Genomic DNA, 15809 nt, shown 5'->3' on the forward strand with positions numbered 1-15809 from the left:
TTTGTATCGGTAAAAAATTAAAATGACCGTGAAAATTTGGAACACTATTTTCGGTATTTTAATTTTATTATTTCATCTTACCAAAAACTGAGGTGCTAAAATTAGGGATCATATGAATGCTTACCACACACTTGCTGAGTCATATTTCAATATGTCACTTGGATAGGAATTAGGTTTTGTTCATACAGATGCCCTTGAGTGGTGTGGGATTCCCCTCTGTATGCTGAGAATACCATTGGTTAATAAAGAAACGGTCTTAGGCCTGTTGTAGGGTATAGTAGGGCTAGGTGGGGAAAACTAAACTGAATGCTGGAAGAAAGGAGGCGGAGCCAGAGAGAAGCCACGTAGTTCTGCTGGAGACAGACACCAGGACTTTACCTGGTAAACCACAGCCTTGTGGCAATACACAGATTAATGGAGATGTGTTAATTTAAGATACGAGTTAGCCAGAAATATGCTTAAGCTATTGGCCAAACAGTATGGCAAATAATACGGTTTCTATGTGATTATTTCAGGACTGAGCAGCTGGGAATAAACGAGTGGCCTCCCTACAACACTTATAGGTGGTCAATTTTTAATTTCTATTTTTAACTTGATTTTCAAACTCCCTGGCTTTTTTCGATAGTGTTACTCTCTAGAATAATTCAATCGCCATTAAGAATAAAGCATAATTGTAATCTATGACTTCTTATGAAAGATAATTTGTTAGAAAATTGTGAATCGAACACTTGTATATAATTAAAAATAAAATAAACAAGCATAAAAATTCTTACACTTCTATCCTGGTCTTAGTGTTGCCAATTAGCCTGTTATTTTGGTAAATTTACAGAAAAATCAAATCCAAGTTTATCTCTAACAAAAGAAAATGGAAATATACAAGGGAGACCCATCTGCCATCTGTCTGTCTGTCATCTATCTATCTATCTATCTATCTATCATGTATCTATGTATGTATCCATCTATCTACCTATCTATCCATCTATCTATCTTGGTAAAGATAAATAAACGATTAAATTTTATTGACTTGGTGTCTCTCAAATAGAAAATTCACAATTTCTAAAGATAATCTTGTATAAAAACAGCATAAAACCACTCAACTCATGATACTTTGTCATCTAAAAGAGCCTATCTGAAAAATATTAGATGCTAAATTCTCATAGTCTCTGATTGCAGTAAAAATAAGGCTGCAGGCAGAACGTCTTCGATGTGCCACTGCAGAGAGGAGAGCTATCCAACAGGACACCCGAAAGGCTTCCAGTACTCACAACGAGGCAGACTAATGGCAAGAACTCAGTTTTGCTAAAACAGCAGTTTTCTGCCACACACAAAGCATCGGTGAACACAAGAACACTGCCAGAGTGATGGTGTGGATGAGTATTGGCGTCACTGTCTTCTAGTTTGTCTTTTGTTCCAATGGCTTTATTTCTGTGGATTTCATTCTTCACTGCAGATGGCGATACTTTACCTTACTGATGTTTGAATATCTTTGGAGTAAAAACTATGGGAAATGGCACATTTGCTAACTTCTTTTTATGGATTAGTTACATGATCTTATTTTTTTTTACAGATGGCTTATAAATAGTCCAAACCACTTCTGATCAAAGTATTCCTCCATTTGTTAGCTTACAACAAAATAGAAATAAGACCATACAAAATACTCTCATAAAAGGAAATAAATGCATCTTTACTATTTAGTAAACTAAAGCTGCATGCATATTGATCTCTATATAAAATAACTAAATGAATCTGTTTATTAAGAAAGATTAGAAAAATAAAGGGCCAGCAAGTCCTGGTCACTGACGATGCAGTTGCTAACTCTTATCATTCTCATTGGAATAAAGGTCATATACAACATCCATAACCAATATTTGTGCAAAATGTCAATATCCAGCCCCTTCAGGGCAGTTGCTGAGGATGAGATGTGTACTTCATCGCGTGGGACTCAGACTTCGCTATGATCGCTGGCCTTGCTCAGATTCTGAAACAGGAAGAAATAAGCACCCATCACTCACAAATCCCCTAATCATAAATACACTGGAAGACAGGCAGTAGCAGAAGGCAGCCACAGGTCGTGGTACGAAAGTGGACATCTCAGAGGTGTAGGAGCACAGCAGTGTGGGAGGAAGCCCCAAGCCCAAGAGCCATGACTGACTATCACAAGCTAAATGGAGTGACCTCCTTTGTACTTGGTATTCCTTGTTGGTGGAAGCTCCTTGCTCATTCCCAGCTACCCAGACTAGAAATAACCACACAGAAACTGTATTAATTAAATCACCGCCTGGCTTATTAGCTCTAGCTTCTTATTGGCTAGCTCTTATATCCTAAACTAACCCATTTCTATTCATCTCTGTATCACCACATGGCTGTGACTTACTGGGTAAAATTCTGGCAGGTGTATGTCTCTGGTGGAGGCTACATGGCTTCTCTAGACTCCACCTTCCTTCTCCCAGCATTCATTTTAGTTTTCCTGCCTATCTCTGTTCTGCTAAGCCACTGGCCAAAAAAGATTTATTCATTAACCAATAAAAGAAACACATAGAGAAGGACTTACCACACCATTTCCTGGTTCTAAAAATTGGCTAAATGAGAGTATCTACCTCATACGCAGCGGCAAATTTACTTAATTAATATGAGCGAGGCATTTAGACTATTCTAGAACACAGTAGGTAATAAATGTTAATAATGGCAGTTATTATTTGGGAACTGCATATTGTTCTGACTGAAAATGACAAAGCTCACTGGAGGAAGCACTAATGTCACCCTGGGGAAGAGGAAGGCAAAATGATACAAAAGTTGTAGGAAAATTGCAGGAAACCACAGCTCTGGGATTCATTGTAAAACTAAACCCAAAGGCCCAATACCCCACAGTAATTTGTCTTCTTGAAGTCATGTGACCACTAGACTCTGTAAAGGATATTTTTAAAAATAACAGCATAAATGATCATAATGACAAGACTATCTAAATATAAAAATATATTTAAATATCTATATTTAGTATTTCTGCACTGGAGAAAGCCAAGATCAGCTTTCTGGACAGTGGATCTTGAAAGGCCATTAAAGCAAAGAATCTGCACTTGATAGGTAACATCAAAATCTCTAATCCACGACAGCATTAAGAGGTCCCAATTATTTAACAATTGCTCATAACTTGTCTACAAAGTGAAATAGACTCATTCCTTTACTTACAGTAAACTGTCAGATGCAAAAGGAAGGAATATTCATGGATTTTTTGGTACCAGTGGGAAGGGAACTACTATAATATTCCAAAGCCCTTGATTGTGTAGGCTAGTTTTCCTTACAGTGTGTGCTTGCTAGCTTAGCCAACTCACCTTATTTGCCTGGATGATACTTATTGCAGCAGGTACTGAGTCAAAAAAGATTGGCCTCTCAGTGTCTAGGTCTCCACAGTATGTCATCGCTTTGATCAAGGATTCTGCGGGGAAGCACAAGATGTGTGAAGACAGGTAGGACATCCAAGGCCGTCACTTGGTGTCAGCCGACGACACACTCTTACCTGTGCAGTTGGCTAAGAACACATCGATACCCCTGCTCTTGCAATCCAGGTAAAGCTGGAAGAAGTAAAGGAACATGCTCATAGTTAGTTCAGGATAGCAGACTGCAGGGAGGAACTAGGTTTGGGCAGGGGAGGATAATTCCCAGGGAAGACAAATGATAAAAACAGTGTCTCTGAAGTCAAACCACCAGAGGGAGGCATTGTTACACAGTTAAGGCCATGCCCAGTAAGCTCCAGAAGATTCATACAGTGAAACATGTATTCTGCAGAGACTAAATGTAGCTGCTCATATCATCATTTCTTTAGAAAAATGAAAACAGTTTTTTTCTCCCCTGTAGGAATGATTAATAAGATGCTGTCAACATCTTTTACGGAAAGTCAAGGACCAACCTGTGGAAGTGATGAAGGGTACTAGCCCACTAACTTTAATAATTTAGGAATATTTCATTGACTCAGTAAAACCCAGCTATTAAACCTCATTATAACCTGAACCAAATTTCCCTGCTTTAAAAGTCCATTAAGGTGAAAAAGTTTAACTAATACTTGAGTGCACTAAGGCCTTAACACCTAACTCCTAGACACCTCAACCAGAATCAGTTTATGAACTACTGGTCTTAAATTCATCAAAAGCAAAATAAGACCATGAAGTTTGGCTAATGTGCATGCAAAGGTTCATTTACAGCTGGAACTGGTCATGTGACAGTGATGCATCTTATATGAAAGACATGTCAGCAGCACTTACAATACAATCTAGACTGTATTGTAACCATATGCATTATAGATACATAATTCCTTTCATCCTTTTCCATCAGTAAGTCATTCCTTCAAAACGAGAATAGTAGATTAATCAGAGTTGTTTCAATTTGAGTATAAATTAAAGAACACGAAAAAATAAAACGTGGGCTCTGACTTTGTCATTGAATGAATGACTCCTGCTTCTGTAAGTTAATGTGATTAATTCAAGGTGACCTCTCAGTGTTTGACTTTCTCTAAAGCCCAATGGAGCACAAGCACAATGCTATTTTGGGTGACTTGTTGATGTTGATAAATACAAACTCCATTTCACTAAACTGCACCCCCACTCCCCATCCCCTACCCCTGTTCCCAGTGAAAGAATAAATAGAAGTCACTTAGTTCCTTTCAGTGCAGAACCCCAGGATCACATCAGTGCTCTTCATGCTGAAGTAACTAAACAATCCAAAGGGTTGGTCAAACGCAGGGAAGCTGACATGGCTGGAGGGACCCCGCTGTTCTTGTCTCTAGACTCAGTCCCGGAGTAGTTGAAACTAAGAAATAATCTTGCTTGCAAATATATTATTTGCACTTTAAGAAATGGTTTTAAAACTTTTAAATATATGTATATGTATACCCATATACATCTAAACACACACACACACACACACACACACACACACACATATATATATATATATATATATATATATATATATATATATATATAGTACTACTGTGTGTAAGTTTGTGCCACCCACAAGCACACAACAGTGATGGAGATTTAAAAAAATCTGTGGAATCAGTTCATTCTTTCTATGTTTATGCTGTTCTGGAGATCAACTCAACATGTCAGGCTTCTGGCAAGCACCTTTACCTACCGAGGCAACTCACTTCACTAGCTCAAGAAGTGACTTTTTAAAGTGAGAAAAGTAATACTAAATGTTGGCATTTCTGAGTGTTCCCTAACTATGCTGGCCACTTCTTTACTGAGTATTTCCTGCATCATACTTCATCTCTGAGCTCACAGTGTGATGAGGTGGAGAACTCTACTTCTAGTGTATAGAAGAGAAAACAAATGGGAGCCAGGGAGATGGCTCAGTAGGTAAAGCACTGGTCACACATGCACCAAGACCTGAGGTTGACGCCTCAGAAGAGACATAAAGAAAGGTGGATGCCATAGGCAGGACAGTCCACGGCTCCTGAGAGATGGGAGGCAGAGACAGGAAAAGTCCCTGTAACTCCCACATCAGCTATTCCGCATATGACAAAGAAATACTATCTCAAACAAGGTGGAAAGCAGGGGCTGAAGCCTGAAGCTGACCTTTGACATCCACATGTATCATTCATGTGTTCACACTCACACATATGACACACATACAGGGGAAGAGAAAGAATGAAAATAAATTTTATCTCCAAGCACAGAACTAGTATTGGGGGGATGAGACTCCAGAATTTTTCTGTTCTTAAAGCCAGTGTTCTTTACACACATTATAATGTAGCCATGATGCAACAAACCAAACAGTAACATGGTCAGAAAAATAGAAGCAGGTACAAAACTGACAGCCTTGTATATACAAGGAAAAATAACATGTCAAGTGCAAGTTTATTTTCCTGCCAATTTAAAAATAAATTGTATCAATTGTCTTAATCCAGCATATAGAATTTTTAATCCATTACCATGGTTCAAAAAAAAAAACAAAACAAAGCCCTTTATATATTAGCATGCCCAGTGTCCGGATTGCTTGATTCATCTTAACTGTCAGCCTTCAACCCTGAGCTCAAGGGCAGTAGGTAACTTTTTGTCTTCTTCACCGATTCTAAGAAGTGTTTTCAAATATCTAGAGAAGGCAACTAACAATCTCAGCCACAAATTTAAATGCAATTCAACAATGACAAATCCACACACAGGCCTAACTGATCGAGTCCAAACAACATTTCTTTCCATGTGGTCCGCAGACCACCTGCAGGAGTCTCCTATAAGAGTTTAAAAGGAAGACTTGGGACCATAGCCAGGCCTCAGAAATTAGATTTTAAGTGAGTTCCCAGGAGTTAAACTGCCAGACTCAGACAATACAGGGAAAAGCAAAATACCAGCCACAAAAGGTCTTCCAGTGAAGAAAGACTAGGTACTTAAATGATGTGGGATTCTGCTCTGTATGCTGTGACTACCATTGATGAATAAAGAAACTGCCTTGGCCAGTTGATTGGGCAGAATTTAGGTAGGTGGGGAAAACTAAATGAAATGCTGGGAGAAGAAAGGCAGAGTCAGAGAGGAGCCATGGAGCTGCTGCTGGAGATAGACATGCTGAAACTTTGCTGGTAGGCCACGACCTTATGGTGATTCACAAATTAAAAGAGATGGGTTAAATTAAGATGTAAAAGTTAGCAAATAAGAAGCTAAAGCTAATGGGCCAACTGGTGATTTAATAAATATAGTTTCTGAGTGGTTATTTTGAAGCTGAGCAGCTGGGAACCAACAAGTGGGCCCTTTCAATACTTAAACCTTGATTTGTGCTATTTATTTGCTTTCTAAATACCTTCAATTCTTAAAACAAAACCATATTCTCATTTCCACAAAGGAATTAACAGATTTCAACCAATGGATGATTCCCCAGCACATAGCTGGTGTGTGACAGATCTAGCAGGATACCCAGGTTTTCGGGATAAACAGTGTCCTTCTAAGCACTCACCTTTGTGCTTCCTGGACAAGAGATACCCAATGGTGGGACATTTCAAAGTCAATTTAAAATGCAAATGAAGAGATACAAAAATATACAGGATCTCAGTCGAAATTCACAGTGTGAAGCTGTATCAAGCAGATTAACCTGAACTCCATTGATCCATTTTTCTGTTTATGTATTTATATATTTATTCAGGGGAGTGAACCCAAGGCTTTGATTGCTAGTCAGCGCTCTGTCACTAAACCAGAGTCCCAGAGCTAACACAACAACAAAACAAAATATCAGGTAGACAGAAATAAAAAGAGGGTACCTCTGTGTGAGTTGAACTTCCATTACAGTACCCAGCCACAGCATGAAAAGGGGAGTGAATGCAGCAGTTTCAGGGAGTGGAGCAGGCAGAAGCAGAGATCAGGGAGGATTAGCTGGGTGGTGCAACCCTGAGGCGGCTTTTCTTCATCGCAGAAGCATTGAAAACTCACTTCCTGGCAGATATTATGCCTGATACCACTCCAATCTCAGCCTTCTCACTCCTACGACTTTGACCCCCTAACCTGTAGATCTAGAATCCAGATGGATCTTCTGAAACAACCCTACTGTAGCATGAGGTGCACTGTCCTATGTCCCCTGTGAGAAAGGGGTTTCGACTCTGTCGCTGAGATGGTTGAGAAGAACCCCTGCTACTGAAGGGAAGGAATCAGGGCTGACCCAGGCCACGTAGATACCTCAACAAGTGTAGAGACTCCCGTGTAGTCAAAAAAGGTCAAGCCGTTGCAATCCAGGACCAAAGAACACTTCTCACCAGGGCAGGGCTGGGAAGCTTCCTCTGTAGGAGAGACAGAAACCTTAGTTAGAATTTGCATTTCTTCTGTTGCTGCCTTGGTTGAACGGTAACAAAGGAACGGCAGCCTCACGGCGAACAGTAATTCTGAACTTTCATTCTTAAAATTTTGGTTAGTTACCAATGATTTCTGAGCTCTGCTTTTGTGTGTTGTTTTTATTAGATGGACAAGAGAACTCTAAATGAATCTGAAAGGATATCCAGCAAGCTATCTCTAAGCACAGTGCAAACATTCTGAATGGTGCGCTATCCTAATCTACTGCTTCTTTGGCTGGTAGGTGATGTGGGAGTCCCCTCTGTATGCTGTGACTATGTTTTATGACCACTGTTTAATAGAGAAGCTGCTTTGGCAAATGGAAGGTCAGAATAGAGTTAAGTGTGAAAAACTAAACTGAATGCAGAGAGAAATAAAGTGGAGTCAGAGATGCCATGTAGCTGCCAGAGAAGAAAGACTCCAGAACCTTACCAGTAGGACACAGCCTTGGTGATATAGAGATTAATAGAAATGAGTTAATTTAAGATATAGATGCTAGGTAGGAATACACCTGAGCCATCAGCCAAAGCAGCTTCTTTAATGGCCAATGGTAATGAAATATATTCACAAGATACAGAGGGGAATTCCCCCATCAGATAGATCCAGAGTAAGGGCTAACATTAATTTGCAGTTAATTCACAGTGAATCTGCATTTGCTGTGTCCCAAGTACCCCCAACCCTATAAAAACCAACAGCAACCAACTAAACAGCATGAGCCTGCTGTATAGATATGAAAACAGGTGATCAGGAAATATGAAGCATATTGAAAGTTGTTACACAAGAGTTATCACCCAGAAAATACTACAAAGTGCCTGGTGTATTTGAAAAGTCTTGTCCCAATAAAGGATTTGTTTCCGACTTACAAGTTCACTTTAACCAGTTGACTAAACTAACTGCAGAGAATATAATATGTTTGAGAAATCTTCAAATATGTAGCAGATAATAACAAGCATTAGCCAGAGCCTATTCCTTTCTTCAAGGAGCTAATAAATTGGATAGAGCTGATATAGACATGATCTAAAATTAAATAAAAAATGATAAGCAATAGGAATTTATAAAATAGGGGAAATATCCTTGGAGTGATCAAAGAAAGTTTCCTTCACTGGCAGCCTTGATAGAAATGTCTGTTCTAGCCACAAAAGCACTGCAGATGCACAGAAAGTCGGGTCCAAGTTTAGAAAACCTTTGAGAAGATATAATATGGTTAAATGTGCTTAGATGCTGAAGAAAGAAAAGAAAATGGGTATAGACAGTCATAGAAGAATAACAGTTTAAAATAATACAGTCTTTAGAGAAAGAGTAGAGAAATATAAAAGAAATAAACCACCTAAGGATGAGAAATACCATATTACAGGGCATGTGGACCATATTAGTGTTTTGTTAACTTTTTATTTTTTAATTAATTAACTTATTTATTTATTATGTTTTAATGTTAATAAGCAAGAAGTAGCAGTTGCTGAGAAAGAAGGATTTCAGAAGGGTAGAAGTTTGCTTAAACTTTGGGGTTCATGACAACAGAAGCCAGGTCTACTTTCTTAATCACTGAATATATAGCACCTCTTACTATTCCTAAAATCAAGAACTCTTAAGAAAATATGTGAAATTTTTGCCATGTGAATAATGATATGAGAACTGAATGAATGACAAGAAGCAAGAGTTATATGAGTAGAGACCAGGAGGGAATCTTGAGGTGTCCTTAAGTGGGTAGAAGACGACCATGTGGAAGTTAACCATGGCAACAGACACTCTACAGAGCTCCTGTAAACTTTATCACCAGATGACCTAAAATACTAAAAATACTTTTAAAAGATCTGCTTACAAGTAAACAATTATAGTTTTCATTCAGAGAAAAATGCTATGGCTTCCATCTTCTAATAATATAGATGGTTTTATAGGTTTGTTTACTCTGTTGTATGTCAACCATGCATCTGCAAAGGCTGCTGGAGAAAGGGAATTTTTGACTCTTTTCTCTTACCCAGTGCTTTTCTTGCTCCATGTCTCACTTTGGTTGAGCCTCTTTGGCTCCTATTTTTTATCCCTTAAACCAGCTGAATGTCTCCTAGGTGGCTGCTTATCACATTTAACTTACCATCCTGTAATTTAAACACAGCTACCTTTACGAACACACATGGAGTCCATTGTTCCCTGTTTGAAAGTTTTTACCTTTAGTGCACAAAAGAATAAAGCAAACTGAGAGTCATGCTGACTCATTTTGAATGAGACTGAGGACAGGAGGTCACAGAAATGACACCATAAGGTAGTGAGCCCAAGAAAAGGTTTAGTGATGAAACTGGGAACAGGACTGTCCACAGAAGGCTTAGAAAAATGAGGGCAGAATCCTGTAGCTAAATAAGAGGGGCGAGGAGGACAAAGGGAAAAGGAGGAACAGCTGATGATGATTTGAGGATAAATTGAAGTCCCCAAAGAAGGGAGAGAATGAATATGGTGAGTGAGTAGGGTGGATGAGTTTTCTACCAGTACCATGTAATTTTATGTGTATTTTCTTATAATCTACCTTCTTTGTTTCCTACTATGACTTCTTCTTAAGATAATTATAATTACAAGGACTATCTACTAATTTCCAAATACAATGAGACGCTTGGGTTATTTTCTCATTCTAAATTTACTTCTATTAAAAACTTACAGCTTAGGATCTGAAGTCTTAGTGGTTAAGAGCCTGTACTAGTCCTCAGACAGGACCTAGGCCTGGTTCTTAGAAGCCCTGAGAGGGTGGTTCACAACTGCCTCTAAGTCCAGGTCTAGGGATTCAGTGTTGTCTTCTAACCCATGCAGGTACCTGTATTCATGTAAACATGCCTCACCATCAACCTCCCCACACACATACCCATAATTAAAAATAAAATGAATACATCTTTAAGTGATTTAGATATTCATTGCATATTAGCAAGTAAATCTGCATGCATAATTTCCATTATTTGAAACATATTCAAAATTATTTTATAGTCCCAGTTTATGATCACCAGAGAAAGAGCCAGAGAGACCTCAAATCATGCTTGTGAATCATGCCCACATTCACTGCAACAGACTTTTACAATTTTATCCCTCCCATTGTTCTTTTTCTTTCTCACCAACTAATGATACTGAAATCATGTAATGTATAATTTCACATCAGTCTATTGAGAATTGAGTCCTCTGACTAGATGTGATTTGGGTCTTATGAATTCTATCTTTTATCACCTGGCTGCTCTAGGTGCTTACTGCTCTATGGTGTCACTCATTTTCTCCTGCTCATACTGCACAGTTGTGCATCACTGCCTCCTGTGTCTTTCATTGTCTATACATTGAAGGAAAGTCAACTCACCTCATACTTTTATAGGAGAATGAAGTTCTAGAGAATAAATATTGACCTGGACATATTATTAAGGACATATCATCAACATTGTTGCTGTCATCTGACATTTATCCTAGGAAAGCGTGAGCCTGTAATTGATTTAGTTGTGAGAAGCAGAAATCTAAAATATATGAGAAAATATTTGGGGGAAAGGTTGATCTATATTAAGACTATATATAGCTGAGATATTGAGTTTAAGGAGAAGGAAAAGGAGATTGATAGAGGCAAGAACAGGGGAAGGGGAAAGAAGTGGGAGGTGAAAAGACATGGAAAAAGATGGGGAGAGGGAAAACATTGAGAAGGGGGAAGAAGTGTGAGGAGAGAGGCAGAGGAATGAAAAGGAGAAGGAAGAATGAGGGAAAAGAAAAGGGAAGATGGAGAAGGAGAAAGGAATAGGGAAAATGAGGAGATTTTAGCTGAAGAACAAGGAAACCCCTGAGGCCAAGAGAGAAGGAAAGGAGAAGGGGATTTTGGTCCTCTGTGCAAACTCAAGACGTTGAGACCACTTTTGCTTAAAGCGAACTCACCATTGCAATTGCCGTTGGACAGGGGACTGAGCAAGGTGTTCTGTTCACACTGAAAGAAAAATAGATGGAAAGCGTGAAAATGCTGTGGAGCTATAGAGCTAACACTGAACACGCCCCCATTCCTTTCTCCACCATGAGTGACAACAACGAGCGCCTTCAGATGTGTTTCTCAAGGCTTGTTTCAGATGCTGTGTTCACTGGACCAGGAAATGAAGAAACAATAATGGGCTGGAAGTAAGTATACATGAGTTCAGTGGGGACTTTGCTCACTGAATCAGATGTGAGAACATTTTTTTGAAAGACAAAATTTGTTATGATCTGAGGTCACAAATTATTTCATACACATTAGCCTCATGAAGATGCCCGAGAAACATTTATGAGTTGATAAATGTCAAGGAGTGAAAACAAAGCGGTTCTGTACCATGGAGCTCAGCTTCGCTAACAGTGAGGCCTCAGAAATGGCAGCTATCTGTTTATCGAAAAGTGTGCTTTTTTTGGCTGTTGATGACAGTGGGTAGTTTTCAGTGTTTACTATATACCAACGTCTTGATGACAATAACAGCTGAATCATCAGAAACATTCATCCTGTGAACTTACTAATCTTCTGTTCCATTATGAGGGCATCAAGGATGACAAAGTTAGAAGACAGGACCAAAGTTACAAAGCTAGGGACAGCTCACACTGGAATCGAAGCCAATGCCTTTCCAAGTTTCCACTCTCGATCACAGCTTTTACAGTTTCACTGTGTATTCATCTTTAAGGCTGAGTAAAGAATCGATTTCCTCTGCATGTTGTCCAGTGCAACAGATCACATACTTCTATCAAGTTTTTCTTACATTTCCAAGATTCAGTCTTTCTTTTATATGGAGTATGGTAAACAATTTCAGAGAAGCATAAATTGTTGTGGACATTTTAGAGAATTTGAAGATTCAGGGGGAAATTACACATTCACATGGACTCATTCTGGTGCACATCTGATTCAGTCTTTCTGATCACTGAGACTTAGTACAGAAGTAAATAAAGCTGAATGTTAGTGGGTGACAAGACACCTCTGTAACCCAAGCACTAGGGAGAATGGGACAGAATTACATAGGAATTACGCAGGGAGACCCTGTCTCAAGAATGAAGAAGAATCACATACGGATTACAAAGGGAGACCCTGTCTCAATTTTAAGAAAAAAAAAAGGTGTAAGGAAAGAAAGAAAAGGAAATGAGGGATGAAGGGAGTGACAGATAATTTCATAATAATATTATAATCACAACAATTTATACTTCTCTGAAATTGTTTACCATATTCCATATTCTAAAAAACTAGATTGTCACATATTTATTTTAGGGTCATGATGAACAACTTTCTAAAAATACTTAATATTGTCCTTTTCTCAGGGTATATTGGAATGAACAGACAAACATACAGCATTAAGCTTTTTTCTAGGACCAGGTCTATAAACCCATTTAAACTCCATGATGTCTCCTTGAGGGCATCATTAGTGATCTGTAGTACGGCACACATCATAGGCTTGTCATGCCTACCTTGCTGACATCATCGAGTGGTTGGCTGCTCTCATCTTCCTTTAGGATGATTTTCATTAGATCAGTATTAAATTTCTTTGCATTCAGGAAAACAAGTGGGTTGTTTATTGAGATGATTTTTACCTGTTGCAAGGTTTCCTTTTAAAGGGGAAAAGAGGAAAAGATTCAAAACTCTGAGTCAAGTCAGAAAAAAATATACCCAATCAGAGTAAATCTTATGAGTCAACCCATTACTTACTTATGGATGCAATCTCTCTCTCAAGTCTTTATTTTTTTGTATTTATTTACTTTTGCTTTTACATCCTGACTGCAGTTTCTCCTCATTCTTCTCCTCCACGTCCCTCACTCACCCACACATCCCCTTTTCCTCCTCTGTTTTGTTTCAATAAAGGGCAGACCACCCATGGATATCAACCAGCCATGATATATCAAGTATGAATGCAATTTCTTAACTAATACTTTTGTTATTGAAATTTATATGCGAGTCTTAATGGAATACCACATATATCAAGGAAATACACACTTTTCCGTATTGAGAATCATCAGTAACAGAAGACATTCAGAGCTTTTCAGAAAGTGTCTTGTACTTCTCTGCTTACTGGGTCCTCTGAGGCGAGAGCCTAGATTGCCCACCTCCCACCAAGTCCCTCTTCCATTCAGCCTACAAATTAAAATTATCTTACTGTTGTTTTCACAATGATGTGGGTCAAACTGGAGCCTTTCGTGCTAGGCAAGTGCCCTGCTACTGAATTCATCAGTTTTGATACAACTGAAAATGTTTCTCAAGGCGTCAACTCTTATCCCTTTATCTGACACTGATGTAAGCTCCTCTCTAGCTAAAGGACTTTGCAAATAACTAGCAGTCCTGATTGTAAGAAAGCCATGAGAGACCATGCTTGGAACACAGGTTCCCTAGACCAGTGGGGATTACACTGAACTGCCAGACCGCATGTGAAAGATGCAGAAAGGGAGAGGAAAGGTCTTGACACAAACTATACCCACTTTTCCCATCTGCTCAGATAGTATTGACAGCACTTGGTGCTGTCCCATAAAACCTCCTTTTCTGTGACTTTGAGACAGGTATCTGATTGAGAAGATGGCCAATCCTGTGCAATGAGAGCTCCTTACCAACCAAGCAAGGCATTAACTTTTTCAGGCTTTAGTAATCCCATAGAAGAAGAGATGCAGAGAATAGACATGCATGCATGCATAAGAAATAAAGAATTAGGTAATGTGGGTAATTTTCAGACCTCATTGTTTGCTCATGTTGTAAATAAACGTTTGAAATAATATATATTTCAGGGTTCAGAAAACTAAAAATAATTCAATCTGGAGTATGATGAAATTGTAACAAACAACACAAGGAAGCAAAACAATTGGCTGCCAGTGTAACTTTTAATCGAGAGGCAACCACTTAGAAACTGAAAATAAAGTGTTAATGTTTAGGTCTGTCATATAATATACTGTCATCAGGTTTAATGGTTGCTGCAACTAAGAAATTCTCAGCAGACTGAGCTTGTTGAATGAGAAGAGATATTCCAAGTTAGAATGGGCATTCTGCATGAACAAGAGGTAAAAAACGGGGCGAGGGGGAATAGCACAATTCTAGTAACGTAAAATTTTCATTCAACAGCTTTAATACAAATTATGTTCAATCATAGTCACACCTCTTATTTTTGTGGAAAATATTAGGAAACTACTGAGATGTAACATTTTAATGAAACTGTGATTTTTATGAGCAAAAGTTATTACTTGAATGGATAATAAAAGAAACAATCAAGATTTGAGAACATGAGAAATTTCTAGCATTTGTATCTGTCCTAAAAATCTCTCATTCACACTAAGTTATATTTGGCCCAAGAAGGCAAGGATTATGCATTTTTTAAAATGAAAACTCGTCAACCTAAAATCATATTCTATCTGGAAGATGAAGACATCAGTAGGGGATGATGGGACTCTAGGTTAAATTCCCATGGAAAAATCAAAAGAAAAGAAAGACTGACTTGCTTGAAAACTCGAGCCTGGGACACCCTCCAAGGCTTTGAATCACACAGCCCTCTGTGAAGTAAATCTCTTATTAAAAGAACAAACCATTCTCCTGGGTGTCACAGAAAGACTCCTGACGTTACTTCCTGTCGTCAGGCTACCTGGAAAGACCTTGACATTGGTCCTCTTGGAAGGAGACCAGTTCTCTGTGTTCTGAGGGGAATCATAAGGCAAGGGAGCAAGTGAATATAAAATAAAGGAGAAAATGTTAACCAAACATTTATCAAACAGGTTTAAAGTGAGGTCAACTCTTAAAAATGGGCAAAAATGATTCAAGAGAACACTTACATTGTTATTATTTTTCCCCCACTTTAAACTTTTCTGGTTATTCTTTAAAACAAGAAACTAGAACTGCCCATTCCTGCCTAGTGGGTGCTGTGCTTGGTACACAGCTGCAGGCAAAGACCCTTGTCTAAACTCAGTGGGCCATAAAAGAGGAAGAGGAGGATGTGGGAAAGGAAGTGAAGCAAGGGATGGGTTCATGGAGTTGAGAGTGATAAGAGGGGGTAAGGTGAAAGCAAGCCTGCATGAAATTGTCAAAGAACAACT

The 15809-nt window shown here is 38.7% G+C and overlaps 1 protein-coding gene across 3 annotated transcripts in view; it reads right to left on the bottom strand.

Annotated features, from left to right (window-relative positions):
- Positions 1 to 406: 406 nt before the first annotated feature.
- Positions 407 to 15809, bottom strand: part of Slc26a7 (solute carrier family 26 member 7) — a 104958-nt gene continuing 89555 nt past the window's right edge. For 2 of the 3 annotated variants that reach the window (XM_041657367.1, XM_041657368.1), the window contains exons 14-20: positions 15306 to 15413; positions 13215 to 13352; positions 11682 to 11730; positions 7653 to 7753; positions 3515 to 3569; positions 3330 to 3433; positions 407 to 1978 (exon numbers count right to left, since the gene is read on the bottom strand). In XM_041657367.1, coding sequence (XP_041513301.1) covers positions 1943 to 1978; positions 3330 to 3433; positions 3515 to 3569; positions 7653 to 7753; positions 11682 to 11730; positions 13215 to 13352; positions 15306 to 15413 — 591 coding nt within the window. In that variant the 3' untranslated portion in view covers positions 407 to 1942. The remainder of the gene's footprint in view (positions 1979 to 3329; positions 3434 to 3514; positions 3570 to 7652; positions 7754 to 11681; positions 11731 to 13214; positions 13353 to 15305; positions 15414 to 15809) is intronic. The other variant, XM_041657369.1, reaches the window with a different exon arrangement.

This window comes from Microtus oregoni, unplaced genomic scaffold, assembly GCF_018167655.1.
Source record: "Microtus oregoni isolate MIOR12 unplaced genomic scaffold, Mior012 000008F_ref0000371, whole genome shotgun sequence".
NCBI classification, from domain to species: Eukaryota; Metazoa; Chordata; class Mammalia; order Rodentia; family Cricetidae; genus Microtus; species Microtus oregoni.